Here is a 27,955-nt window from a genome sequence, read left to right as displayed (position 1 = left end):
CTGCTGTGCCTAGAGCTACCGACTGATGGCACCATGCCCACGGATGGTAGTTCGGAGGAGGAGGTGGAGGAGGGGTGGGAGGAGGAGGAGGCATAGTAGGCCTGAAACACCAGGACCGAGGTAGGCCCCGCAATCCTCGGTGTCGGCAGTATATGACCAGCCGCAGGGTCAGACTCGGTCCCAGCCTCCACCAAGTTAACCCAATGTGCCGTCAGCGATATATAGTGGCCCTGCCCGGCAGCACTCGTCCACGTGTCCGTGGTCAGGTGGACCTTGTCAGAAACGGTGTTAATCAGGGCACGGATGATGTTGTCTGACACGTGCTGGTGCAGGGCTGGGACGGCACATCGGGAAAAGTAGTGGCGGCTGGGGACCGAATACCGAGGGGCGGCCGTCGCCATGAGGTTGCGAAAGGCCTCGGTCTCTACTAGCCTATAGGGCAGCATCTCCAGGCTAAGCAATCTGGAGATGTGGACATTAAGGGCTTGGGCGTGCGGGTGGGTTGCACTATATTTGCGTTTCCGCTCCAGCGTCTGGGGTATGGAGAGCTGAACGCTGGTGGATGCTGTGGAGAATCGTGGAGGCGACGATGGGGTTTTTGTGGCAGGGTCCTGGGCAGGGGGCTGACTATCAGCTGACACAGGGGAAGGAGCAGTGGTGTGCACGGCCGGAGGTGAACAGGCTTGTTGCCACTGAGTGGGGTGTTTAGCATTCATATGCCTGCGCATACTGGTGGTAGTTAAGCTATTAGTGGTGGAACCCCTGCTGATCCTGGTTTGGCAAAGGTTGCACACCACAGTCCGTCGGTCATCCGGTGTTTCCTTAAAGAACCTCCAGACTTCTGAAAATCTAGCCCTCGCCGCAGGAGCCCTCGCCACGGGAGCTTCACTAGTTGACACATTTGGCGCTGATGCACCAGCTCTGGCCCTGCCTCTCCGTCTGGCCCCACCACTGCCTCTTCCAACTTGTTCTGGTCGAGGACTCTCCTCCGTCTCAGAAGCACTGTGTTCACCCGGCCTATCAACCCAGCTTGGGTCTGTCACCTCATCATCCTCCGATCCCTCAGTCTGCTCCCCCCTCGGACTTCCTGCCCTGACAACAACTTCACCACTGTCTGACAACCGTGTCTCCTCATCGTCGGACACCTCTTTACACACTTCTTCCACTACGTCAAGAAGGTCATCATCACCCACAGACTGCGACTGGTGGAAAACCTGGGCATCGGAAAATTGCTCAGCAGCAACCGGACAAGTGGTTTGTGACTGTGGGAAGGGTCCAGAAAACAGTTCCTCAGAGTATGCCGGTTCAAATGCCAAATTTTCCTGGGAGGGGGCAGACTGGGGGGGAGGAGGCTGAGGTGCAGGAGCTGGAGGAGTGCCGATTTCGGTGACATGGGTGGACTGCGTGGAAGACTGACTGGTGGACAAATTGCTCGAAGCATTGTCGGCAATCCACGACATCACCTGTTCGCACTGTTCTGGCCTCAACAGTGCTCTATCACGAGTCCCAGTAACTTCAGACATGAACCTAGGGAGTGTAGCTCTGCGGCGTTCCCCTGCTCCCTCATAAGCAGGTGGTGTCTCTCCCCACCCAGGACCACGGCCTCTGACCCCTGCAGTAGTTGGACGCCCACGTCCCCGCCCTCGTCCTCTACCCCTAGCCCTCGGGTTAAACATTTTGAAAATGAGAGTTATAACTTTAATTTTTTTTTAACTTTTTTTTGTGTTTTTTGTTTTTTTTTTGTGTTTTTTAGTTTTTAAAACCAAACGATGCTATCCTATTGCTATGGCTATTTTCTAGCCAAGTATGAAAGCACACTGCTATGCCAGATGAGATGACGCTGAGTTATTAAAAAAATAAACGTAAAATAAAAAAGGAAATGGCAGACTGTGCCTAATTGAAATCCAAGCCCTAATAAATTTTCCCACTTCGGTCTTTGCGATGGATATGTGCGTCACTAAGCGCAAAACACAGCGGTCGCAAGTCTCACTACAAATTGCTCACAATTTGCTAGTAGATGCACTGCAGCAAGGACAGCCACCAGCAGATCAACCAGAAATCAAATATATATAACGCTACTGTAGGCGTAAGTAAGCCGTTTGCATTCTCCGATGGCTATTTTCTAGCCAAGTATGAAAGCACACTGCTATGCCAGATGAGATGACGCTGAGTTATTAAAAAAATAAACGTAAAATAAAAAAGGAAATGGCAGACTGTGCCTAATTGAAATCCAACCCCTAATAAATTTTCCCACTTCGGTCTTTGCGATGGATATGTGCGTCACTAAGCGCAAAACACAGTGGTCGCAAGTCTCACTACAAATTGCTCACAATTTGCTAGTAGATGCACTGCAGCAAGTACAGCCACCAGCAGATCAACCAGAAATCAAATATATATAACGCTACTGTAGGCGTAAGTAAGCCGTTTGGATTCTCCTATGGCTATTTTCTAGCCAAGTATGAAAGCACACTGCTATGCCAGATGAGATGACGCTGAGTTATTAAAAAAATAAACGTAAAATAAAAAAGGAAATGGCAGACTGTGCCTAATTGAAATCCAACCCCTAATAAATTTTCCCACTTCGGTCTTTGCGATGGATATGTGCGTCACTAAGCGCAAAACACAGCGGTCGCAAGTCTCACTACAAATTGCTCACAATTTGCTAGTAGATGCACTGCAGCAAGGACAGCCACCAGCAGATCAACCAGAAATCAAATATATATAACGCTACTGTAGGCGTAAGTAAGCCGTTTGGATTCTCCTATGGCTATTTTCTAGCCAAGTATGAAAGCACACTGCTATGCCAGATGAGATGACACTGAGTTATTAAAAAAATAAACGTAAAATAAAAAGTAAATGGCAGACTGTGCCTAATTGAAATCAAACCCCTAATAAATTTTCCCACTTTGGTGTTTGAGGTGGATATGTGTGTCACTAAGAGCTAAACACAACGGTAGCAAGTCCCCCTGCAAATTCCTCACAATATGGTACTAGCTGCACTACTAGTGCCAGCAAGCCCAGCCACAAGCAAACAAAAAAAAAAAAGTATAACGTTATTGTAGCCCTAAGAAGGGCTGTTGGGTTCTTGTTGAATCACTCCTGCCTAACACTATTCTAATAGAACACCCTAACGCTTTCCCTGACCAGCAGCAGCTCTCTCCCTAGCGGCATCCAGACACAGAATGATCCGAGCAGCGCGGGCAGCGGCTAGTCTATCCCAGGGTCACCTGATCTGGCCAGCCAACCACTGCTATCGACGTGTAAGGGTACCACGTCATGCTGGGTGGAGTGCAGAGTCTCCTGGCTTGTGATTGGCTCTGTTTCTGGCCGCCAAAAAGCAAAACGGCGGGAGCTGCCATTTTCTCGAGCGGGCGAAGTATTCGTCCGAGCAACGAGCAGTTTCGAGTACGCTAATGCTCGAACGAGCATCAAGCTCGGACGAGTATGTTCGCTCATCTCTAGTCATAACCTACTGCACCTGCATGGCATGTGGTATAGTTAATTGGTCAGTCAGGACATTGGCCCATAGAAGGCAAAAGTCCAAATTATGCAAAACAGAAAATCACAGTAGTGCCAGCAATACTAGGTGCAAATGAACCTTACTAGCTACCTTTTCTGTGATACCAAAGATAAGACAACATAACTGCACATTTCACAAATGGACTGGCTGGATAATGTCAAGAAATTAATATTCAAAACTGAGGTGAGTATAATTTCATTTTTACAGTTGGGCATTATATTTTATGATCAGAGGCCCTGGTGTGGAAATTTTAGGAGACACACAGGGTCTATTTTTTTATTAAATCAGTGAGCACAATGAGGGCATCTTTTTATAATCATGGAACACCTTGGGAAAATTTTTATTCAGAATAAACTAAAAACTAAGGAGGGAAAGATTATTAACATTTAGTTCCCTTAATAATAAGTAAATATTGTAATAAGTGGAGGTTTTCCAAATTGTAGACTCTAGACAGAGCACTATCAAACCTAGGTGTCAGGAAGGGGGAGAAAGAAAGAGTGAACAGCAATATGAAAGCCCCCATTGTCCCAGCCTACTTGATGTCTTCCCTAGGTTGGTGGCCCCCAGCTGTACAACATTCCCAACACCAAATAACGTGAGGAGAAGGCAGCAGGTAAAACCAAAGCCATGGTCACTAAGCCTAGACTTTACAGTAGGACTGGCCCACAATGCAGTATACAGAGCTAGAATTAATCTTCATTAATTCTGAAATGGGGTTTGTATTGGGTCATGAGGCCATTTTTTCTAAATTGTCTTAAAGTTACAAAGTACAAAGTTAGCCAGACAGGGTCACATTTACTAATAACCTTGCGCCAGTTTTCTGCTGGACTTTGCATAATCTTTATGTGCAAACTGCTTGTACATGTATTTCAGAAGTGTCAGCATGTGGCTGCACTATACCCAACCTGATACAAATTTCTGCACATAAAGGGGCGTTCCAGTGTGCATTGTTTTTGATAAACATGGCCCACAGACTTTTTGGTGAATTTTGACAGTTTTATAGTTTTGTGGTGAAGGTTTTGCTTCTTGTAACCTGATTGATAAATATGCCCCTTTATGTTTTATATTAGGATAAGAATGAGTTTAAATTATGGACACTTTACTCTTCATTTCATGTTTCTAGAAAGCACGAAGGAGTTTAATTACACTTGAAGAGCCACTGAAGCAATTTGTTAGTATGGCTTTTAACACCAAACAGAACTGGAATCAGCCCCCCCAAAATAATTATATATACATAATTTTTATGCTCCCATTATAAACAAGAGAGCAAGAGGCTGCTTTAATGTATAAAATCAGATTGTTTTTATTGACAACCTGCATCGGTTGAGAATTGCGAATGTTCGCAATTAGCAGGAAACTGTACAGTAGCACATGCTTTATAATTAGACACGTAAATTGTATACTTATGTGCATAAAGGCTATTAGTTGACAAGTGCTTGATAACTATGGTCATTAAAGTACCGGAAAGTGCATAATTAACTACAATTGCAGCAAATGTGTGAGGTCATGGTATGGATTACCAATGTACAAATAGAATATAGCTCCCAATAGCCTATGGTCTAAGCACTTAGCTGAAATTATAACATATAAATAACTTCACAATATTGTCGTCAGAATAGAAGAGGCCCTTAACAGAACACATTATTATGATCAACTATGGGTCACTCATTAGACTAATATCCGTGTCCACCAGAGTAGAACAATAGATATTACCATGGGAATACTCTAAGAATGAGTGATACTGATATAAAATGGCATCTGTTAATAAAAATGATTGATAGATTATAATGTATACATTGCAAACCTACTGTAGATGTAGAGACCTGTCAAGCAAGTTTGCAGAGATAATAACGGGTCACACATAGATGTTGTAAATACATAAATATTACACTGAATTTAGAAAATTAGAAAATGGTTCTGGATCTGGACAGCAGTTAGGCCATGTTCTCCCCTGTGTTTGGATCTTTGTTATTATCTTCCTTCACTAAAACTATGATAACAAAAGGCTATGGAATCCATCAAACTGGTCCAAAAAATTGATTTCAACAGACTTTCAATATCTTCTGTTAGTTTCATTTGCACCCCTTCCGCCAGTGCTTTTTTAACTATGTTTTAGTATAATAGGGAATTAAATCAAACAACACCTATCTATTCTAAATGAGACAGTCTTGTTTCAGCAAAGCTCATTCATCAAAACATAAGGGTTTTAGCAAAGCTCATTCATATGTGGGAATTAGTGAGTGGGTTATATGCCCTGATTTTTACCACTGAGAAACTGGTAAGTATACACTATTCTTCAAAAGGTGAATGATAGAAAAAATTCCACAAATACAGGCGATCCCCAGGTTACGTACAATATAGGTTCGTTAGGTTTGTTCTTAAGTTAAATTTGTATGTAAGTTGGAACTATATATTTTATAATTGTAACTCCAGACAAATTCATTTTTGGTCTCTGTGACAGTTGGATTTTAAAAATGTTGGATTGTTGTAATAACCAGGATTAACAATAAAGCTTCATAACAGACACATTTAATAACTGTTATATCTGTTTATTGTTGCCTAGCCCTAAAGTACAGTAAATTACCAATTACCAGAGGTCCGTTTGTAACTAGGGGTTGTCTGTAAATTGGTTGTTCTTAAGTAAGGGACCGCCTGTGTTTATTTGAGTCAAACTGAAAGGAATTAGGCATTAGGACCACCAACTGACCCCCACCACATGCCAGATGTGATATCTGTACATCATGTTGTTACATATCTGGTCACAGTTGTTTTCATGCAGCCTAATATTACATCTTCAGAATATTTTTTCTTTTGTGTCATTACTGACTTTCTTTGTTCATGCAGCCCAAGTTCTGAGAGCTCAGAGTCTCAAAGCCAACAACGTGCCAACAAGGACCCAAAAGTAAAATGGTAAACTACAATGCATGCCATTATAATTGTATATAACATTTGAAAGGGTCTCATGCTCAATATACAATAGTGTATTCTTTATATACTACACTATACAACATACATATATGAAGAAGACCATTTGGTTTGTTTGCCATTATTTTTTAGCTAGGCTTTTTCGCAGTGTCCATTCATTGGGGAAATATTCCCAATGTTTACTGCCCCTGTGAGATAAGTGTATTTTGCCTCTTCTATTAGCTTTCTTTGTTGAGGCTCATCTCTCTCAATATTTCTGTTGTTCTGTTCCATTATAGGAGCAGAGCACTGAAAACAGTAGGTGAACAATTGTACTTAAAGTAACTTACAAACCCAATCAACTAAAATTTGGTCCGAAAGTCAAGTATTTCTCCAAAGTAGCATAGAATATTTGACAGAATCTCTGAAGGATAGAGCCTCCAACACAAAGGTAAATGTACCATTAAAAACAGTGTTTCATGGATAAGGTAGCTAATGGATTTCTGTATAGTATATAAAAGGAAATGTGTTCAACTATATGTTAGTATTGTACTTGTTCCACAGACCGGTTGCATTCTTAGCGGAATAAACTGGCTCCTGGTTTACACAAATGCAAAGTGAATGAGCAAGTCTGTTTAGCAGTCATATGACCCAGTCAAGGACTGGACCAATGGAAGAGAGCATGTAATCTTCCCTCAACCCTCTATTCAGTATTAACAATCAGTTTATGTATTTTAGATGTTAGCAGTTATGATTCTTGTAGATATGTATGAATCAGATAGAGCTCTCATCTCTAAAACTATTAAATGTTCTAACATAGCATTTTTGTAGCACATTCAGAAAGTAAATTTTTCATAATTTGACTCACCTCTCTTTTAGTGAACATTTTGAAAGTCATTCTCCATCGCGGAAGCAGCCAAAAATTTCTAAGGAGTCAAAGCTGAAAAGGTAAACTTTTCGAAGGATAATATTTGTATTAGTAAAGACATATTGGGGCAGGTTTACTAAAACTATCTAGTTAGACAGTGAAAACTGAGATTACATCATACTGCATGATGTTCACTGAAATCTACCGTGGTAACATTACGTCACATTAACATTTTAAGCCACTCCTCTTTCCCAGTAAAGTCACCCTTTCTCCTGAGTCCTACTTCGTGGCCAACGATGGTGAAAACTGCTAATATAATACAAGTGCAAATTGCTTACACACTGCATGCAGTGTGTGCCCCATTATTGAAGACCATCCACAGGTCTTCAATTATCTTGCACACTATACACATTAGTGAGACAAACTGCACTACATGCAGTTTTTGTGATAAATCTGTAACCTTCCTTTAATTTGTTTATTATAATTGTGTTGTTACTCTCTTCTATTTTTTAGCTATTTTATTAAAATCTATACTACTGTATAGTTACTGTCATAGATGTTACATAATGGAAATCTACCACTTTACCAAAGTAAGAGACACCTACACATACTCACCTGTCCTCCTCTTCATCTTGATCCTGGCTGTGGTCTTCGGTGATCTTGATACGCTGGGATCACCTAGAAAAAAAGACTTATAAAAAGAAGGCCAAAGCATGAGGATGAGATGTCCGGTGCTCTGGGCTGCTTATTAGGCACGGCCCCTGCTTGATGTCACCTCCCTCTCCACTATGGGAGAGGGAGGCATCTATCTCATATGATGTCATGGGAGAGGGAGGTGCAAGAGGCGTGCATAATTTACAGCATGGAGTGCCGCACTTCACACTCCTGTGCTCCGGAATGCTTTTTGTAAGTGTCTTTTCTAGGTGTGTCAAGATGAAGAGGAGGACATGTGAGTATTTGTAGGAGTTTGTTACATTGATAAAGTGATAGATTTTCTTTAAGGGTGATCTCGTCAGGGCTATACATAACTGAAATGATAATATAGTGTTGCTTTTATCATTCACCAGGTCGGGAGTAGTGTAGACCAGTGATTTTCAACCTGTGTGCCGCGGCACACTAGTGTGCCGCGACACAAGGTTGAGTGTGCCGCGGGGGAAAGTTCCGCGAACTAAGCTGCCCTGGTGTCGAGCTGCCGCCGCGCCCCCGTATTTCTGCCCCATACTTACCTCCAAGCCCCGCGTCGGCGATCCGCCCATCTTCTGCAGCTCCTGTACCGCGCGGCCCATGTCACGTGACTGACGCGACCTGACGTCAGGTTGCGTCAGTCACGTGACCAGAGGCGCGCGGTGCAGGAGCTGCAGAAGGTGAGCGGATCGCCATTAGGAGTGAAGGTACGCGGAATAAGACATCAAGGGTAAGTATATAGGGTTATTATTTGTATAGGGAAGGCAGCTAGGGTCTTTTTTTTATTAGTAAAGGTAGGCTTGGGCTTTTTATTTGTTAAGGGGGGCCTCTAGGGCCTTTTAATTAGTAAAGGGAGGCCTCTAGGGCCTTTTAATTAGTAAAGGGGGGGCCTCTAGGGCCTTTTAATTAGTAAAGGGGGGCCTCTAGGGCCTTTTAATTAGTAAAGGGGGGCCTCTAGGGCCTTTTAATTAGTAAAGGGGGGCTCTAGGGCCTTTTAATTAGTGAAGGGGGGGCTCTAGGGCCTTTTAACTAGTAAAGAGAGGCCGCTACGGGCTCTTAATTTGTAAAGGGAGGCCGCTACGGGCTCTTAATTTGTAAAGGGAGGCTGCTACGGGCTCTTAATTTGTAAAGGGAGGCAGCTAGGGTCTTTTAATTAGTAAAGGGAGGCAGCTAGGGTCTTTTTATTAGTAAAGGGAGGCAGCTAGGGCCTTTTTATTAGTAAAGGGAGGCAGTTAGGGGCTTTTTATTAGTAAAGGGAGGCAGCTAGGGGCTTTTTATTAGTAAAGGGAGGCAGCTAGGGGCTTTTTATTAGTAAAGGGAGGCAGCTAGGGGCTTTTTATCAGTAAAGGGAGGCAGCTAGGGGCTTTTTATTAGTAAAGGGAGGCAGCTAGGGGCTTTTTATTAGTAAAGGGAGGCAGCTAGGGGCTTTTTATTAGTAAAGGGAGGCAGCTAGGGGCTTTTTATTAGTAAAGGGAGGCAGCTAGGGGCTTTTTATTAGTAAAGGGAGGCTGCTAGGGGCTTTTTATTAGTAAAGGGAGGCCGCTAGGGGTTTTTTAGTAGTAAAGGGAGGCCTTTTATGACTGTTTTAGTGTCATTTTGTGCTATTTTGGTTGGTGGTGTGCCCCAGGATTTTCCAAGTATAAAAAGTGTGCCGCGGCTCAAAAAAGGTTGAAAATCACTGGTGTAGACAGCTGAATGCAGTCCTACGCTGTATCCATAACTCCCACAGAGGTAAATTGGCATTGTGAAAACAGTGTAGCAGAAGAGAGCTATACTGTTTCCATATCTTCAGGAGTAACAGAAAAAGGGCAGCATAGTCTGATGGCATATTTGATACAGCAAGTTACTTACTAGGAAGGGTCGTCACATAATGAATGTATTCTGGTACACACCATACAGCATATCAAAAGCCCTGTGAACTTTAACTTAAGATGCTACTCCAGCTACTGAATTTTTAATAAGATGGAGATGGGTTTTAAATTGTGCATTAGATTGATCCAATTGATTGGGAGAACAGAAATTGTATTTGTAAAGACCTTTTAAGACCTTTGAAGGACCTTTCAGCACATATATTTTATTTTTCCATCTTCGCTCCATGATAACCGTGTTGTCACTCCCTAAAAAGATGTATTTCTTTAGTAATTTATTACAATATATACAATCATTCCTATAAATTAAAAAAAAACAATGACATTCACATTGATATTCTCTTTTCAGAAGTCATTCAACAGATGTTCATTCTTCATCTCATATGTCTAGGAAGCTAGAAAGGTAAGACTTGGTGTAAGTCTTTATTCACATGGGTGTAGTGTATTATGACAACCCGTGCAACTCTTGAGTCACTCTATGAGACCATAGTATAACATTTATGCCTCCAGTTTTATTCAGCATTAGATGTCACATTCTCCTCATTCATTGAATAATTCAATATGAAGTTGCAACATGATAGCACATGGAGCACCTACAGACTTAACTGGGGACTTTGGGGGAGATTTATCACTGACGTTTTGGCGTAAAAAAGTGGAAAAAAAATTTAAAGGTATTTTCCCGCCACTCAGAAATAATGGCTTTAACATAAAATCATTGCTAGTGTAATGCCGTGTAAAGCCAGATTTATGATTTGCGATTTTTTAAAAATAATTCCAAAAAAGTCACTAGGTCACTTCACTCCCCTCCTGGTGTATGTGCTGTTGCAATTATTTTACTCGCAATTAATTTGCGATTATTTTTTAAAAAACGCAGGGAGATCCGAAAAGCAGCGGAGCTCCAAAGGCAAACATAAAACTATCACAAAGAGCCTGCCTCATGATAAATATGCCCCTTTGTGTTAGGTTGCATGGTCTTATTTTAAGACAATAAAAATTTACAAATTGTTTATTACTGATTTCTATGTTTTACATAGACGACTCTCTTTGAACAATTCACTTCCATCATCATCTGTTTCCAAAAGTTCCAGTAACCACAAAGAGGAAAGGTAAACCTATTATGTTAACTAAGTAAATAATAGACATTTTTCTAAGGTTTTGCCTTTTACTCTACATCCTCCTCTGTACAGGAGACTCTCCATATCTTCTCCAAGTTCATCAAGTAGCAATGGATCTACAAACACCAGAGAGGAAAGGTGACTTTAACAAAAATCACAAAAAGTTCATTTTGTATTGTAGTATTTCTCATTTAAGTAACACTTTGGTATTCTCCTAGACCTGGTTCTCAAATGGCATGTTCTCCCACTTGTAGCAGTCCTTCTTACTCTGTTACTCTACCACCTTCTTATGTAACTGGGGATTCTGTAAGAGACAAGTGTGTAGAGATGATAGCATCTGCTCTGAAGACTGATGGTAAGGCAACAGCTTGACTTGATCTTTGCAGGTTTTAATAGAATCCTTCTTGTAGATTAAAATCAACCATATCCAGTACAGAAAAGATTACCAATGATTTTAAAAAGGCTAAGACTATGTTCATACTTGGAGACTTCTATCATCTGCTTCATCATAACAGAAGATAATTTAAAAAACAGAAAGGTGTGCAATAAGGAACACCAACAGTGCCCAAACACCTGACTGACTACATTGGGGTCTGTGTTATTTATTATCTAATAATAGACAATATTGTTGTCTAGACACTAATTAATGTAGCCATGAATATTTTATTAATATGTGATTTTAATATAAAAAATAATTTAAAATTCCATTCTTTCTATCTTTTAAATATAGCCCCCCAATGGGCTTTATATTCAACAATCATATTGCTTCTTGCACAGACTGCATTCTAAACATTATAATTATAACTGTATTGGGTTACAGTAGTAGGAGTTTTGTTTTGGTGCTTTTTCTTTAACAGGCAATCTTTTTAGCGACATGAAATCAGAATGGAATACAAATATATCCTAAAACCTTGTTTTCTGAAAATTTAACCATTAAAAAATTTCCTTATGTACCAAAATACTTTATACAGTATACAGTGTCCATAACTTAAAAAAAAGTAGACAGTATTCACATGCTAAACCTGTTTTTCAGATGACTATAAAACCTTTGGTGCTAACTGTGAGAAAATTGCATGGGAAATAGAAGAATATATCCTTTTTATACATTCTTAATGACATTCATCATTGTTTAAGGCTAGTTTAACTTTTCTGTTTTTCCATCACGCCCTTCCAATAAGGAGTGGATGTATATCCACAGATGACTTTAATGTGTTCCATTTCTTTTGTCAGACAGCTGTAAATTACAAACATCAAGGTCAAAGGCAGTCTCAAAATGAATTCCAGCTCCTCTTCCTTTTTATGATCTTATGGGAAAGACAGTAACACCTACCTTGAGACATAAGAAAAAAACAGGTCATCTGGATACACATCATTGTGGAGCACAACCAAAAGCACACACACAAGAACGGAAAAAAAGCACATTACTATGTTCTCCTCTAAAATAATTTTCCAAAATACAGAATATATCAAAAGTCAACCTTTTTCGATCAATGTTGGTTTACTCCAAAAAAATCTATAGAAAGTTCAGCAAGATACCACATTCTTTGTCATAAGGAGCTGCAGGACATGTTTTTCTTCTATTTGGCTTCTGGTCCTTATAAAATTAACAAAATATGGCAGTTTTACTCAACCTCTACACATCAGAAAATAAAAAGCAGGGAGCCGTGAGTTTCATAAGAGTAAGATAACTTCTGAATAAGTTATGTAAAGAGAAAGTGAGCTGAAGATTAATTACCTGGAGCAGACACTTTCTATCTGACATTAAAAATTGCCTGCCCTTGATTAAAATCAAATATGCCTCCACAAGAACTGTAGAAGGAAAATAATTCTAAAGAATATGTTCTCATGGTGATGTACAGTTTGAGTATAATTGCGTAAAAGCTTGTTCCTGCACTTTCCTTTAAAAGTTATTAGTATTAGAATTGAATTAACCACCTTTTTGCTGAATATTACAAAAATCTATTCCCTTTAGGATTAGTAACTTGAGCTCAAGTTGTCAAAAGAATTTAATTTGAAAAATGTAGTTTTAACCCATTAAAGAGAACCTTATTTAAAATGTCCCATCTTTCTTTGTCCCCTCTGGGGACAAATACATTTCTGTTATTATTATTATTTTTATTATTATTATGTCAGACAGATTTCATCTATGGCTATATACCCCACATCTCATATGTTCCTTTTTCTCTAAAATCTGTATGAGAAAGATTCAGATGGTCCACTCCCTCAAATCCACATGCGCATGCCTCTGTACAAGTTCTAGCAACTCCTGCTGCTTATTTGTATTTGCCATGTCTCTCCCCTTCCATTTTACAAGAAACCTCTCAGTCTGATATGGCAAGTCCTGCTGCTTCCCTCATTCAGCCACACCCCCTCTACCTCCATGTGTAACATTTAGGCTACATATGAGCCCATATATACGTGACTTTTTTCATCATGATGCAGCACGTATGTAACCCGTATTTTATACGTACCCATAGACTTCTAGGGCATATGGAACTGAAATACGGGAGAAAATAGGACATGCTCTATATTTTTATACGGCTATTATACGGTACGGCACAGAACGGAGTTTACAACGGCAATATAAATGGTCAGACATATTGTCCATTGAAATGAATGTGGCCATATGTAACCCGTAAAAAAAAAAACAGTACGGATACGGCTGCTTTCAAAAGTCCATGTGAATGTAGCCTTAAACAGACAGGAGAAAACATGTGACCAGTGCTAGAGAATGGCCCAATGCCAGAATTGTCAGTGTAGCAGAAGCTGCAATTTGGAAATAATGGGGGTAACTGGGAGAAATCAGGAAATTGCAAACGTTTCTTCCTTTTGCCACTCTTTTTGAAAAGTATGCAGTGCAGGGCACAGGATAATAAATGTACTATAGCCCGTGCCAAGATACTGTGGCAGGCTATAGCTAAAATCTATGCCATACAGGACCTGGCATAGATTTCGTTCAGGCTCCAGTCTTAATAAATTCCCCCACTGATTTATAAATGCATGTCAAGAAAAGCCCAGTGGATCTTATATTAAAACAGGAGTTTAGTACCATGTGTATTTATTGATTACTCTTGCACAAAAGTTTCCATAGACTTTAAATTGAATCTGTCACCAGGTGTGTCATTTGTAGCTAGTGACATGTTCCAATAGCCTATGCAATGCTGATTTTGTCAGCATTCTGAATCATTTCATCACTTTATACAACTTAATTTCATATAACCTGGTTTACTGCCAGCAGCATGTGGTGAGTTCTGAGGGGGCTGCTTTGTGGGATTACAGCAGGCAAAGGGAGGGGGAAGTGCCAAGGGGGGTGTTTTCCCACAGTGTAAAAGCCTATAGAAATATAAGAAGATTACGACAATCATGATGCATGGATCACCTGGATGAGTAAGTGTCTCTGGTTTATCATACTTGATTTTGATGGTAGATTTCCTTTAAGGATGGATATACTTGGCAGCGCTGGCTTTGCAATAAGGTCTCACAAACTTATATAAGTGCTACAGCTGTACTAAAAAATTAAGATAAAACCATAAATGTGATGATCTTATACTAGTCTATGTAGTCTGAACACAATGCAGGCTATTTAATTTATTTTGTATTCTACATATAATCCATATGTTCTATTCCTTAACATTCATACGCATATACAAAGAAATGAAAGCCACAGATATGAAGTACAGAAACAGGATCAGGAGTCGAATTAGTAATCTGAAGGATCCGAAGAATCCAAATCTTAGACGTAATGTGCTCTGTGCTGTGGTATCACCCCAGAATATAGCAACAATGTCAGCTGAGGTGACCTCATCATATTTACCGAGACAAAAAGATCTATATATGCATTTCTTTAACACACTTTTGTCAATTATTGGCAGTTTCTGTTTACTGCTTGCAAGTGGTAAAGTCCTGGCACATTCATGGAACAGCGAAAAATTTAAGGGAAATTTGACTGCAAGTTTGGGGTTCATCTTTGTAGCTGTATAGAATTGGTGTTTTGTACAGAGAGGGAATTAATGCCACTAATCTTCTGTAGCCTGTAGCACATTTGGCACATTCACTCAGAAGCTCTTCAGTTTAAGACTGGTGTATGAAATGCCAGTCTTAATAAATATGCTATTGTGTTCATGCTGTTAAGGCTTGTTATATCAGGTTTCCATTGCTCACTGATGCCCAGAATATGTAGTCTGCTATGCTAGTCTTTCCCATAGAAATAGGAACCTGACAGACCTTATTATCTTAAGTAAATGGGACCCATCAGTATCTGTTAGGATCTAAATGATCTGTTATGTTTGTTATGGCTTCTTTAATAACAGGAACGTTACATAATTTTGAAAATTGCCCAAGGCATTTTTTTCTTCAAAATTAAACTGTAATTTCTTACTCTTTTTATGTATAACAGGAAATGGCAAGTGATGAGCTAAAGGAACTTAGAAACACACTGACACAAGAAGCTATCAGAGAACACCAGATGGCAAAGACTGGGGGTACTCAGACAGACTTATTACAGTGTGATAAGTGTAAGAAGAAGAACTGCACATATAACCAGGCAAGTGACAGGTGTAGTAAATAAATATTTAGTGATTAAAAGAAAGTTAAATGCAAACCTAATTCTCATTCACTATCTGCATGGTTTATGTTTGATGTTTGGGCACATTTTCTAAATTGTAATATCATACTAATGCAAGCCGTTGTAAAAAGTTCATGGCTCGCAGAGTAAATTATTATAACCTCAGACAATGGTACAGATTTTAGCACAAATTCTGTGATGGCTCAATATCTCCAATGGCTCTGACAACATTTTTCAATAGATTTCTTCTTTTATTTTGTCTTTCCCAATACATTAACTCATCTTTTTCTTCTGATGAATAAATAGTTTGTCTGGTATAAATCTGTATATGAAATATACATAGATGGACCGCTCTGCCCACTGCACTGTGATCTCTGGTAAAGCTTTCTAAATTCATTAGTCCCTAGATGCAATGATCAGCTGTAAGGTGTAATGAAGTTTTATTGACAATACTTATTTCTATGACAGAACAACATTTTTAAAATCCAGTTGTGGCAAGGACAAAAAAACATATTTTCTGGAGTTACAACTAAAGAATATACTGTATATTCCGGCGTATAAGACGACCTGGTGTATAAGACGACCCCCTACTTTCCTGTTTAAAATATAGAGTTTAAGATATATTCGCCGTATAAGACTACCCCTTTTCCAACACATACAAAACACCGGTAAAAATTAAAAAAAAAAACATTTGAATTTAACATGGTCCTTTTTTTTAATGTAAATTCTTATGACATGCAGGTATATAGCAGGAAAACTGTCGCTCATAAACATAAGGCATACAACAACAACATTACCATTACAGCACAGCCCCCAGTAGTATACAGCACAGCCCCCAGTAGTATACAGCACAGCCACCAGTAGTATACAGCACAGCCCCCAGTAGTATACAGCACAGCCCCCAGTAGTATACAGCACTGCCCCCAGTAGTATACAGCCTGCGCCCAGTAGTATACAGCACTGCCCCCAGCCAGCCCCAGCCCCAGCCAGCCCGGCATTAATAGAAAATAATAAACTTATATACTCACCCTCCGGTGGCCCCGACCTGCAGCGAAGACTTACCAGCTATGGAGAGGGCTCAGCCCGTGAGCCCTCTCCATGCACCGGGACCCGCCGTATAAGACGATTACCGGCGTATAAGACGACCCCAGAGAAGACAGAAGATTTTTCTGTCTTCAAAAGTCGTCTTATACGCCGGTATATACGGTACCTGTTCCGATTTACATTCAAATTCAAGGACATCTGTTATCAGGTCTCTGTAAATAATTCTGTCACCACTACCTGTTGGAGCAGCTAACAAGGATTCCATCCCAGCCTTTATCTAGTTAATTCATGCATTAATCTTTATCATCATCTTTTCTTTATTATGTAAATGAGCCAGGGCACATGGAGAAAGGCAGTGATGTCACCCCTGTTACCTCTTTCCTTTCCTCCCTCTGCTCAATCTAATATATAAACCTGAATGTATGTGTGTGTGTATGTACAGTTAGGGCCAGAAATATTTGGACAGTGACACACGTTTTGTTATTTTAGCTGTTTACAAAAACATGTTCAGAAATACAATTACCGTATATTCCGGCGTATAAGACGACCTGGTGTATAAGACGACCCCGCTACTTTCCTGTTTAAAATATAGAGTTTAAGATATATTCGCTGTATAAGACTTCCCCTTTTCCAACGCATACAAAACACCGGTAAAAATTTAAAAAAAAACTGATTTTAATTTAACATGGTCCTTTTTTTAATTTAAATTCTTATGACATGCAGGTATATAGCAGGAAAACTGTCGCTCATAAACATAAGGCATACAACAACATTACCATCGTCCATTTTACTGTAAATGTTACCACAGTGTACCTTAATTTTTATTTTATTAAATATTCCATGCCATGTACTCAGAAGCGGAAAAAAAAATTCCAAATGCAATGAAAATGGTGAAAAAACGCATTTGCGCCATTTTCTTGTGGGCTTGGATATTACGTCTTTCACTGAGCGCCCCAAATGACATGTCTACTTTATTCTTTGGGTCGGTACGATTAAGGGGATACCAAATTTGTATTGGTTTTATAATGTTTTCATACATTTACAAAAATGAAAACCTACTGTACAAAAATTATTTTTTTGATTTTGCCAAATTCTGGCGCTAATAACTTTTTTATACTTTGGTGTACGGAGCTGTGGGTGGTGTCATTTTTTGCGAAATTTGATAATATTTTCAATGATATCATTTTTAGGACTGTACGACCTTTTGATCACTTTTTATAGATTTTTTTATATTTTTCAAAATGGCAAAAAAGTGCCATTTTCGACTTTGGGCGCTATTTTCGGTTACGGGGTTAAACGCATTGAAAAACCGTTATCATATTTTGATAGATCGGGCATTTTCGGACGCGTCGATACCTGATGTGTTTATGATTTTTACTGTTTACAGGCAGTCCCCGGGTTACATACAAGATAGGGTCTGGAGGTTTGTTCTTAAGTTGAATTTGTATGTAAGTCGAAACTGTATATTTTATAATGGAAGTTTTAGACAATTTTTTTTTCTTTTGCCCCAGTGACAATTGGAGTTTCAAAATTTTTGGTGTAATTGGACCAAGAATTATCAATAAAGCTTCATTACAGACACCTCACAGCTGATTATTGCAGTCTGGGACTATAGTAAAGCATCCAGAGAGCTTCACCAGAGGTCACAAGGGGCAGAGGGGTCCGTCTGTAACTATGGGTTTGCGCCTTCCCCACACAGAGCGGTTCGTCCGCCAATTTCCTCAGCGCCACCAGCCTGCACAGCAGCAACAAACATTCTTTCCTATTCCAAATGTGTCCGATGAAGGTCAGGGACTGACCGAAACGTTACACACAATTTTTGCAATAGTAAAATAAAACTACTGTAAGCAACCAAAACCAGTGTGACTGGATTCCATGATTTATTTCTATATGGGATTGGGACCCTATCCAGAGCACCTGAAGTGACTACACCACTGGTGTGCGGTACGACTCCTAGACAACAAGTGTAACTATGGGTTGTCTGTAAGTCGGGTGTCCTTAAGTAGGGGACCGCCTGTATTTATATTTATGTCAGTTTTAGGGAAAGGGGGGTGATTTGAAATTTTTGGTTTTTTTATTATAATTTTTTTTTTAAACTTTTTTTTATTTTTATTTATACTATTTTTCAGACTCCCTAGGGTACTTTAACCCTAGGTTGTCTGATCGATCCTATCATATACTGCCATACTACTGTATGGCAGTATATGGGGATTTTCCTCCTCATTCATTGCAATGTGCTATCAGCACATTGTAATGAAGGGGTTAAAACGAAATAGCCGCGGGTCTTCGGAAGACCCGAGGCTACCATGGAGATGGATCTCTCCCCCCGATGACGTCACGGGGAGCGGCGATCCCAGGTAAGATGGCGGCGCCCATTGCTGTGAACAGACAACATGCGGTCAAAGGAACTCTCAATTGAGGTGAAGCAGAACATCCTGAGGCTGAAAAAAAAGAAAAAATCCATCAGAGAGATAGCAGACATGCTTGGAGTAGCAAAATCAACAGTCGGGTACATTCTGAGAAAAAAGGAATTGACTGGTGAGCTTGGGAACTCAAAAAGGCCTGGGCGTCCACGGATGACAACAGTGGTGGATGATCGCCGCATACTTTCTTTGGTGAAGAAGAACCCGTTCACAACATCAACTGAAGTCCAGAACACTCTCAGGGAAGTAGGTGTATCTGTCTCTAAGTCAACAGTAAAGAGAAGACTCCATGAAAGTAAATACAAAGGGTTCACATCTAGATGCAAACCATTCATAAATTCCAAAAATAGACAGGCCAGAGTTAAATTTGCCGAAAAACACCTCAAGAAGCCAGCTCAGTTCTGGAAAAGTATTCTTTTCCTATGGACAGATGAGACAAAGATCAAGCTGTACCAGAATGATGGGAAGAAAAAAGTTTGGAGAAGAAAGGGAACGGCACATGATCCAAGGCCCACCACATCCTTTGTAAAACATTGTGAAGGCAACGTGATGGCATGGGCATGCATGGCTTTCAATGGCACTGGGTCACTTGTGTTTATTGATGACATAACAGCAGACAAGAGTAGCCGGATGAATTCTGAAGTGTACCGGGGTATACTTTCAGCCCAGATTCAGCCAAATGCTGCAAAGTTGATCGGACGGCGCTTCATAGTACAGATGGACAATGACCCCAAGCATACAGCCAAAGCTACCCAGGAGTTCATGAGTACAAAAAGTGGAACATTCTGCAATGGCCAAGTCAATCACCAGATCTTAACCCAATTAAGGAATGCATTTCACTTGCTCAAATCCAGACTTAAGACGGAAAGACCCACAAACAAGCAAGACCTGAAGGCTGCGGCTGTAAAGGCCTGGCAAAGCATTAAGAAGGAGGAAACCCAGCGTTTGGTGATGTCCATGGGTTCCAGACTTGAGGCAGTGATTGCCTCCAAAGGATTCTCAACAAAATATTGAAAATAAAAATATTTAGTTTGGGTTATGTTTATTTGTCCAATTACTTTTGAGCTCCTAAAATGTGGAGTGTTTGTAAAGAAATGTGTACAATTCCTACATTTTCTTTCAGATATTTTTGTTCAACCCTTCAAATTAAACGTTACAATCTGCACTTGAATTCTGTTGTAGAGGTTTCATTTATAATCCAATGTGGTGGCATGCAGAGCCCAACTCGTGAAAATTGCGTCACTGTCCAAATATTTCTGGCACTAACTGTATGTATGTCCGCTAAAGGAATCTGTACAGTCATGTTTACAATCACCAAATTTTGCACAGTTGTTGCCTGTGACTCACGGAATGTCATAGATCAGGTTTTGAGCAAATATTTTCACCTCGTTCTTCACAAAATACACTTATTACCACCATATACAGGAGCCATTGTCTGCTGCTGTGGCAGATGGAAGCTGAGCCGTGATTAGTTGCTGTTCTGCCACAGGTCATTAATATTAACATTGACCTGTGATTGGTTAATATAGGCAATGAGTATATGACACTTATATGTGAACTAAGATGGATAGAGATACAGATATAGAAGAGATTTATTAGAAATGTCTGAGGAAAAACTGTTACAGTTGCCCGTGCAAAATAATCAGAGATCAGCTGTAATTTTATAAACAGCTGTAGGAAAATGAAATTTGAGCCCTCAGACAGTCACTGAAAGAGACTGCCGGCGACAGACAAACATCCATTGAAAAAGACTGCCCCAGACAGGCAGACAACCACTGAAAGAGACTGCCCCCAAGATGCAGTCAGCCACTGAAAGAGATTCCCGCCATCAGGCAGACAGTCACTGAAAGAGACAGTCTATAGATATATATAAAATATTTTTTTCAACCCATTCTATTTTGTTGTAGCTAAGAGCAGTTATTTACTATCCCGGGGAATGCTGTGACCTACAGCTAGTATGTAGTAAAGCATTGCTAGTGTCTGTGTGAGAGACACAAGCATCAGCTACACAAGTAGTGTATAGGAGTAACAGCAGGTCAGGCTGTTACAATTGCTACAGAATTTAGCCATGTTTATAAGAGTACCTTATACACACACAGGCTGCAGGGGGAGTGCACACCAGAACCAGGAAGCACATAGAGGAGCCAGTGCCAGGAGTGTCACATCATTATACAGGCAGTCAGTCATGTGTATAGGAGTATTTTATACACACACAGGCTGCAGGGGTCGTGGCTTCCAGAACCATGAAGCACATAGAGGAGCCAGCACGAGGAGTGTCACATCATTATACAGGCAGTCAGTCATGTGTATAGGAGTATTTTATACACACACAGGCTGCAGGGGTCGTGGCTTCCAGAACCAGGAAGCACATAAAGGAGCCAGCACCAGGAGTGTCAAATCGTTGTACATGCTGTCAATCAAGCACTGGGGGGGGGGCTGTACCTCACACTCATGAATAAGCTGGACTTCTGAATATGAAAATGACTTAATGACCCATATGATGTAATTTGTATACAACTTGAGGACCAGATTGTTTAAATTTACCGACATGTAGAGGGACACTAGGGATAGTTTTGGATTGTTAATTTGCCTGACAGGTTCTCTTTAAGTACAAACCTAAAGTACCTATATTGTATATAACCCACAGGCTGTCTGTAATAATCATTGCTGCATCAAGTCCATGGTTTTACTGTAAGGACACAAAATTCTTGTCTATTAAAAATTATAGGATCAAATATGAACATGGCAAAAGAAGCAGCAAACACTATAAAATAATTCCACACACTTCAATGCACAAGCCATGTTTAAGAATGTCCCGGAAATTACATTTATCATCCATCTGTTTGCCTTTTTCCCTACTAGTTTAAAGGAAATCCTTTAGACCCCCGTAACTTTTATAATCTTTTATTACCCTAACATGCAAATTTCTGAAAGAGGCTACTGGGGAATGGAAAAGTTGGAGCTGAAGCTACACTGAGCGGTTACTCCACTCCCCAGTAGCTTCTTTTTATTCTCCTACCAGGACATATTCGTCCTTGCTCTGCTTAGTTTATCTATGCAGCGCTGGGGGCTGCACAGTCTTAGCTCAGAAGAAGCCTGAACTAGAACTACGGCTTGGCAGACGAGTGCACACAGCTACGAGGAGCTGCTTGCTAAAGATGTCTTGGTAGGAGGATCGAAAGAGGCTACTGGGGCGTTGTGTAGCTGCAGCTCTGGCTACTTCATGCCCCACTAGCCTCTTTCAGAAATTTTGCATATTAGGGTAATAAAATTTTTTTAAAAAGCTAGAGGGTTCTAAAGGATTAGCAATAAAAAGGGCTAACCTACTATAAAATTAGATGAATCTGCCACCGGATCTACCTTAATAGGTAAATCCGTGATGGTAGGTTTCCTTTAAACTAGTTTGAATCAAGGAATATTTACACATGTGACAAACTACTTCCTTCAGTATCTGTGAGGCAGATGAAAGCAACCCCTATCTATTAAGTACCTTAAAGGGGTTAAGGGGTATAAGAAATGGGGTTTATTTATCAGTTAATTTTTTTGGCATAAGCAAGTGGCAAAAAATTTTTGTTGGTGATTTTTTGGAGTAAAAAAATAGCAAGGGTTTTTTTCCACCACTCGGAAATAGTGGCTTAAACATAGAACCGCTGCTAGTGCAACACTGTGCAATGCCAAATTTATGATTTGCAATTTTTTTTCAAATAACTTCAAAATAGTCACAGCGTTACTCCACTACCCTCCTAGCATATGTGCTGTTGCAATCATTTTACTCTACATTTGATTATTTAAAAAAAATATCAACGCCACTTAGAACAATTAGTTATTATATTACTATCGCAATCTCCCCCACTGAGTAAACATGGATCAGATATGTAAAAGACACAGAACATAACATACTTTTTTTTTGGTCACTAAATGGATAGATTCTCTACAGTCAGATGGAATTCGAGCATAAATCCATGCCAGCCATAGATTTGGTATTCTGTTGCATGGTGCTCCATGGTTCATAGCTTTCACTGTAATATGTAAAACACAAATTTTAGTAAAATATTCTCAGCTCCTTCTGTTATTGCTACAGGTGCAGACTCGAAGTGCAGACGAGCCAATGACTACTTTTGTGTTGTGCAATGAATGTGGACATCGATGGAAAGTGAGTTATTTACCCATAGGTTTTGTATGCATCTCAGTATTTACTCATGTGCCTGATCTTTCATTATGTTATATATTTATAGGTCCTAACTTAGTTGTCCAAACTTCTAGTACTGTCTTATTTATCTATGCTTTTCCTTTCAGTTAACTCTCATTATTCCCCCAACGTAGACCCCATATTTATAAATGCTCTCTTATAATGTGCCTCCTTATTTTCTGTAATTAAGTTGCAGCAAGCAGGAAAGCTATCTACATGGATGGTAAAAAGGGGTAATTCAGGACCAATGCAACCTGTGCAGAGACTTGAATGGTGGGTCCTTTAAGAAGTGGTCTTGCTACTTAAAGGGAATCATGGGACCAGCTATCAATAACAGTTAAAGGAAATCTATGAAGGATTGTAAACCAAGCACACTTATATACTGACATGTGCCCCCTCTATCAGAATCTTCTATTTTAGCTTCTTAAGGGTTTAAAAATTATGCAAATGCACCTGAGGAGCTTTAGGCGCAATATACATCAATGGAAAGTCTTCAAATAAGGTTTATATGGAAAGTTGGCAATGCTCACCCAGATACATCTTTTGGAGACTTCCACTCAGGCAGCTCGGATCCCCATGTGACCAGCGTGCTTGGCAAAGAGCAATCCAAAAAGGCAACGATCCAGCGCATATAGTTTGGAAATCTTCCAGGTTTTTATTGACTCCCAAGTGTATAATACAACATCACATAAACCATAGCTGTAGTCTACAGCATGGATGTAGTGCTATGGTTTATGTGATGTTGTTTTATATACTTGGGAGTGAATAAAAACCTGGAAGATTTCTAAACTATATGCGCTGGATCGTTGCCTTTTTGGATTGCTTAGACATCAATGAACCCTGGAGCCCCTCAGGCATAGTTTTTAAAACCTTTTTTTTTCGTAAAAGCAAGGGCTTATGATGCTCAAAAAAGAACAGATCCTGAAAGAGGGGGGACACACCAGCATATTAGTGTGCATGGCTTATAATCCTTCATTCTGGTGGTAGATTTCCTTTAAGTGACTTGAGCAGGGCCATAAAGTCATACTTGGCAGCTGTTGGGGACATATGGCTGATGGCTAGACATTTCCACCGTAAAGCACAACCACCCATATTAGCTTAATACAACTACATAAAAAGCAGGTGTTATATAGTGGGTACGGAAAGTATTCAGACCCATTCAAATTTCTTACTCTCTTTTTCATTGCAGCCAATTGGTAAGATCATAAGTTCATTTTTGCTCATTAATGTATATTCTTCACGCCATCTTGACAGAAAAAACAGGAATGTAGATATTTTTGCTAATTTATTCAAATAAAAACTTAAATATTGCATATGTATTCACACCCTTTGTTGTGACACTCATATTTAACTCACATTCTCTCCATTTTCTTCTGATCCTCCTTGAGCTAATTTTACTCCTTACTGTGATTCATTAAACTGATTGGACTTGACTAGGAAAGGCACACACCTATGTAGGTCACATCTCACAGTGCAGGTCAAACCACATGATAATCATGAGGTCTAAGGAACTTCCCAACGAGCTCAGAGAATGAATTATGGCAAGGCACAGATCTGGCCAAAGTTACAAAAGAATTCCTACAGAACTCAAAGTTTCTAAGGGCTCAGTGGCCTCCATAATCTTTAAATGGTAGTTTGGGACGGCCACAACTCTTCCTTGACCTGGCTGTCCAGCCAAACTAAGCCAATCATGGTAGAAGAGCCTTGGTGAGAGAGGTAAAGAAGAACCCCAAGATCACTGTGGCAGAGTTTTAGAGATGCAGTGGAAAGATGGGAGAAAGTTCCAGAAAATCAACTATCACTGCAGCCCTCTATCAGTCAGGGCATTATGGCAGAGTGTGCTGATGGAAGCCTCTCCTAAGTTCAAGACATGTGAAAACCAGCATACAGTTTGCTAAAAGACACATGATAGACTCACAGACTATGAGAAATAAGATTCTCTGGTCTGATGAGACGAGATTAAACTTTTTGGTGTTAATTCTAAGTTGTATGTGTGGAGAAAACCAGACACTGCTCATCACCTGCCAGATACAACCCAAAAGTGAAACTAGGTGGTGGCAGCATCATGCTATGGGGGCAGGGACAGAAAAGTTGCTTGCAATTTAATGAAAGATGAATGCTGCCAAGTACAGAGATATCCTGGATGAAAACCTCTTTCTGAGTGTTCTGGACCTCAGACTTGGCTTAAAGGGGTTATCCGGGTTTAAAATTTTTTTTATGGCCGGGCTGGGGAGGGCTATTTAAACATAATAAACATGGACTTACCTCCTCCGGTGCTGCCGATGTCCCGCGCCGCGGCCCGTCTTCTCCGTGCGCCGGTTTCAGTACAAGGGCGCACAGGGAGCTTCCGGCCGGCCGGATGCTCCCATGCGCACCATCTCCCAGCGCTTACAACGCTGAGAGATGGGGACGGATGGGAGGAGCCGTCCACAACACGGACCGGAAGCTCCCTGTGCGCGGCTTCCGTGCCCCTGTTTGTTTACAGGGGCACGGATCGAAGTGACCGCGGCGCGGGACATCGGCAGCGCCGGAGGAGGTAAGTCCATGTTTATTATGTTTAACTATCCCTTCCCAGCCCGGCCATAAAAAAATTTTTTAAACCCGGATAACCCCTTTAAGGTTCATCTTTCAACAAGACAACGACCCAATTGAACATCTCTGGAGAGACTTGAAAATGTCAGTCCACCAACATTCACCCTCCAACCTGAGGGAACTGGAGAAGATCTGCAAGGAAGAATGGCAGAGGATCTCTAAATCCAGGTGTGAAAAACTTGTTGCATTATTCCCATGAAGACTTATGGCTGTACTAGCTCAAAAGCTGCTTCTACTCGATAGTCAGCAAAGGTTCTGTATACTTATGACCATTAATAAATTAGATGGGGTGCAGATTGTACATAAACGAGCAAAAAAGAACTTGCCAATTGGCTGCAATGAAACAAAGAGTGAATAATTCTAAGGGGGGGTCTAAATACTTTCCGTGCCCATGGGGAGGTGACATTTGGAAAGCACAAAGGAAGCCACCTGGTAAGTGTAGTGCAGTCTGTATTTTGTAGACTAGGAGGAGCTGAACAAATGAGTGTAGTTTTGTGAGAAAGGATTTAGTGTAACTTATTTTTTAGATACTCCTATCCTATCAGGAACTAACATCTTTCTCAGTATGCATAGTCATAAATGGAGGGCTTTCAATCATTGATGGAATTGACTTTTTGGCATGAAAAGAGCATAAATATAAATGAAACAAATATAAGTCATACAGAAACCTTTTCTTGCAAAACCATTTATCAGTCCACTAAATATTATGCACGAAGCTATGTGTTCAGTGACCATATATAAAGCACAGGGGCAAAGGTTGGGTGTATTTGTACCAAATCCCACAATGAATTCTAATATTACTCATCCATAAGTCCATTATTCCTTACTATATACATATTAGCTGCTGTTAAAGCTCTTTAAAATACTAAGTCAAGATTCCAGTTCATTTTTTAAAGAATTATATGAAATACCTGCAATCTTATGATAACGAGAACCTATAGCATCAGTAAAGAGTTGGCATCCGTCAGTGGTTGGCACAGTAGGAGGAACTGCCCGCTAAAGGGATCTGTGACAGATGGATCCTGCAGGAAGGCATGATCAGCACCTGTGTACTGCCACTCATCTCATTAGGTTCTGACATTGAATGTGAAGCTTCTATGAATATTATTTATAAACATTTAAATGGAAAAATCTTTCAGAGTGCATTATAGCCATGAATAATCTTTATGCCTTTATCTTTGTTTTACAGTTTTGTTGATTGTCTCCTAATCACAGCAATGATTGATCTTCCCTGCTCTGTGAATAACCCAGGATCAACACTGGTTTCCTCCAAGTCTGTCCTTCTGTCACACTTGAATCCCTATATTTAACTTTGTAATCATCAAGTCTCTTGCCTACCTTTTATAGAGTTTTCATAGAGAAGAGTGTCATAATGATTGAAGAGTATGATAATTGCTTGTATAGAACCCTCAAATATGTCATTGAATGGAAATTGTGACATATGTGATCATATAGTTGTTGTTACAGACACTGAGTGCTGGATTTTTTCTATCTTTATGTGTATTCCAATAAAGTTCATAGCCTCCAAGATATGTAAGAAGACAGATGTCTATGTGTCCCTATGATTTCAGCATTTTCTTTCCATCTACGTTTGTAGACATAGTAATCGATATAAACAATTAGTGCCTTCACATCTTTGGTAATAAAGTTCAGTGTTTGAATCCAAATATTAAATGACTTATTAATTCCTTTTTTTGACATTTGTGATGCGCCAGCAGAGAACTGAACAAACTATGGTGGGGATTTGGAGATTGTTTTATCGTGAAACATTGTACTTCATGTTAGCTGAAAAATTAAGGCAGTATGTTTAGTATTTATTTATAAAAAAACTGAAATTTGCCAAAAATTTGGAAAAAAATTATGTTTTCCAAATTTTTTACTTTTTATAAAGTTAGTCATATCACCACAATAACTTGATATCTAAAATTTCCCATGCGTCTTTTTTTACCATATTTTTTGGACTATAAGAAAAAATCTTGCTAAAAAGTGCCTGCGTCTTATAGACTGAAGGTCAGGAGAATCCAGCACTGCCAGACTCTCCTGACTGCTGTAGTGGAGATCGGGTGATGCCCTGATATATAGCTGCACCCGATCTCCCAGAGAGGAGAGGGTTCTGTATGTGTGTAATACTTCCCAGTGTGTTCCTTATATGTGAGTAGTAGAGCTGTGTGTGCATTTATGTGT

General features: G+C 40.1%; 1 protein-coding gene across 1 annotated transcript in view; it reads left to right on the top strand.

The window, feature by feature from the left end:
• Nucleotides 1-27,427, top strand: part of LOC140118722 (transcription elongation factor A protein 3-like) — a 47,665-nt gene extending 20,238 nt beyond the window's left edge. Inside the window, exons 7-17 of the mRNA XM_072136972.1 lie at nt 6,365-6,430; nt 7,304-7,372; nt 10,194-10,247; nt 10,879-10,950; nt 11,032-11,097; nt 11,178-11,314; nt 11,993-12,049; nt 14,600-14,754; nt 15,356-15,502; nt 23,072-23,143; nt 26,961-27,427. Of these exons, the coding sequence (XP_071993073.1) occupies nt 6,365-6,430; nt 7,304-7,372; nt 10,194-10,247; nt 10,879-10,950; nt 11,032-11,097; nt 11,178-11,314; nt 11,993-12,049; nt 14,600-14,754; nt 15,356-15,502; nt 23,072-23,143; nt 26,961-26,969 (904 nt within the window). The 3' untranslated portion in view covers nt 26,970-27,427. The remainder of the gene's footprint in view (nt 1-6,364; nt 6,431-7,303; nt 7,373-10,193; nt 10,248-10,878; nt 10,951-11,031; nt 11,098-11,177; nt 11,315-11,992; nt 12,050-14,599; nt 14,755-15,355; nt 15,503-23,071; nt 23,144-26,960) is intronic.
• Nucleotides 27,428-27,955: the final 528 nt, after the last annotated feature.

The sequence above is a fragment of the Engystomops pustulosus genome, chromosome 2 (genome assembly GCF_040894005.1).
Source record: "Engystomops pustulosus chromosome 2, aEngPut4.maternal, whole genome shotgun sequence".
NCBI classification, from domain to species: Eukaryota; Metazoa; Chordata; class Amphibia; order Anura; family Leptodactylidae; genus Engystomops; species Engystomops pustulosus.
The sequence above is the reverse complement of the archived record's forward strand: the minus strand, read 5'-3'. Positions and strand labels throughout refer to the sequence as shown.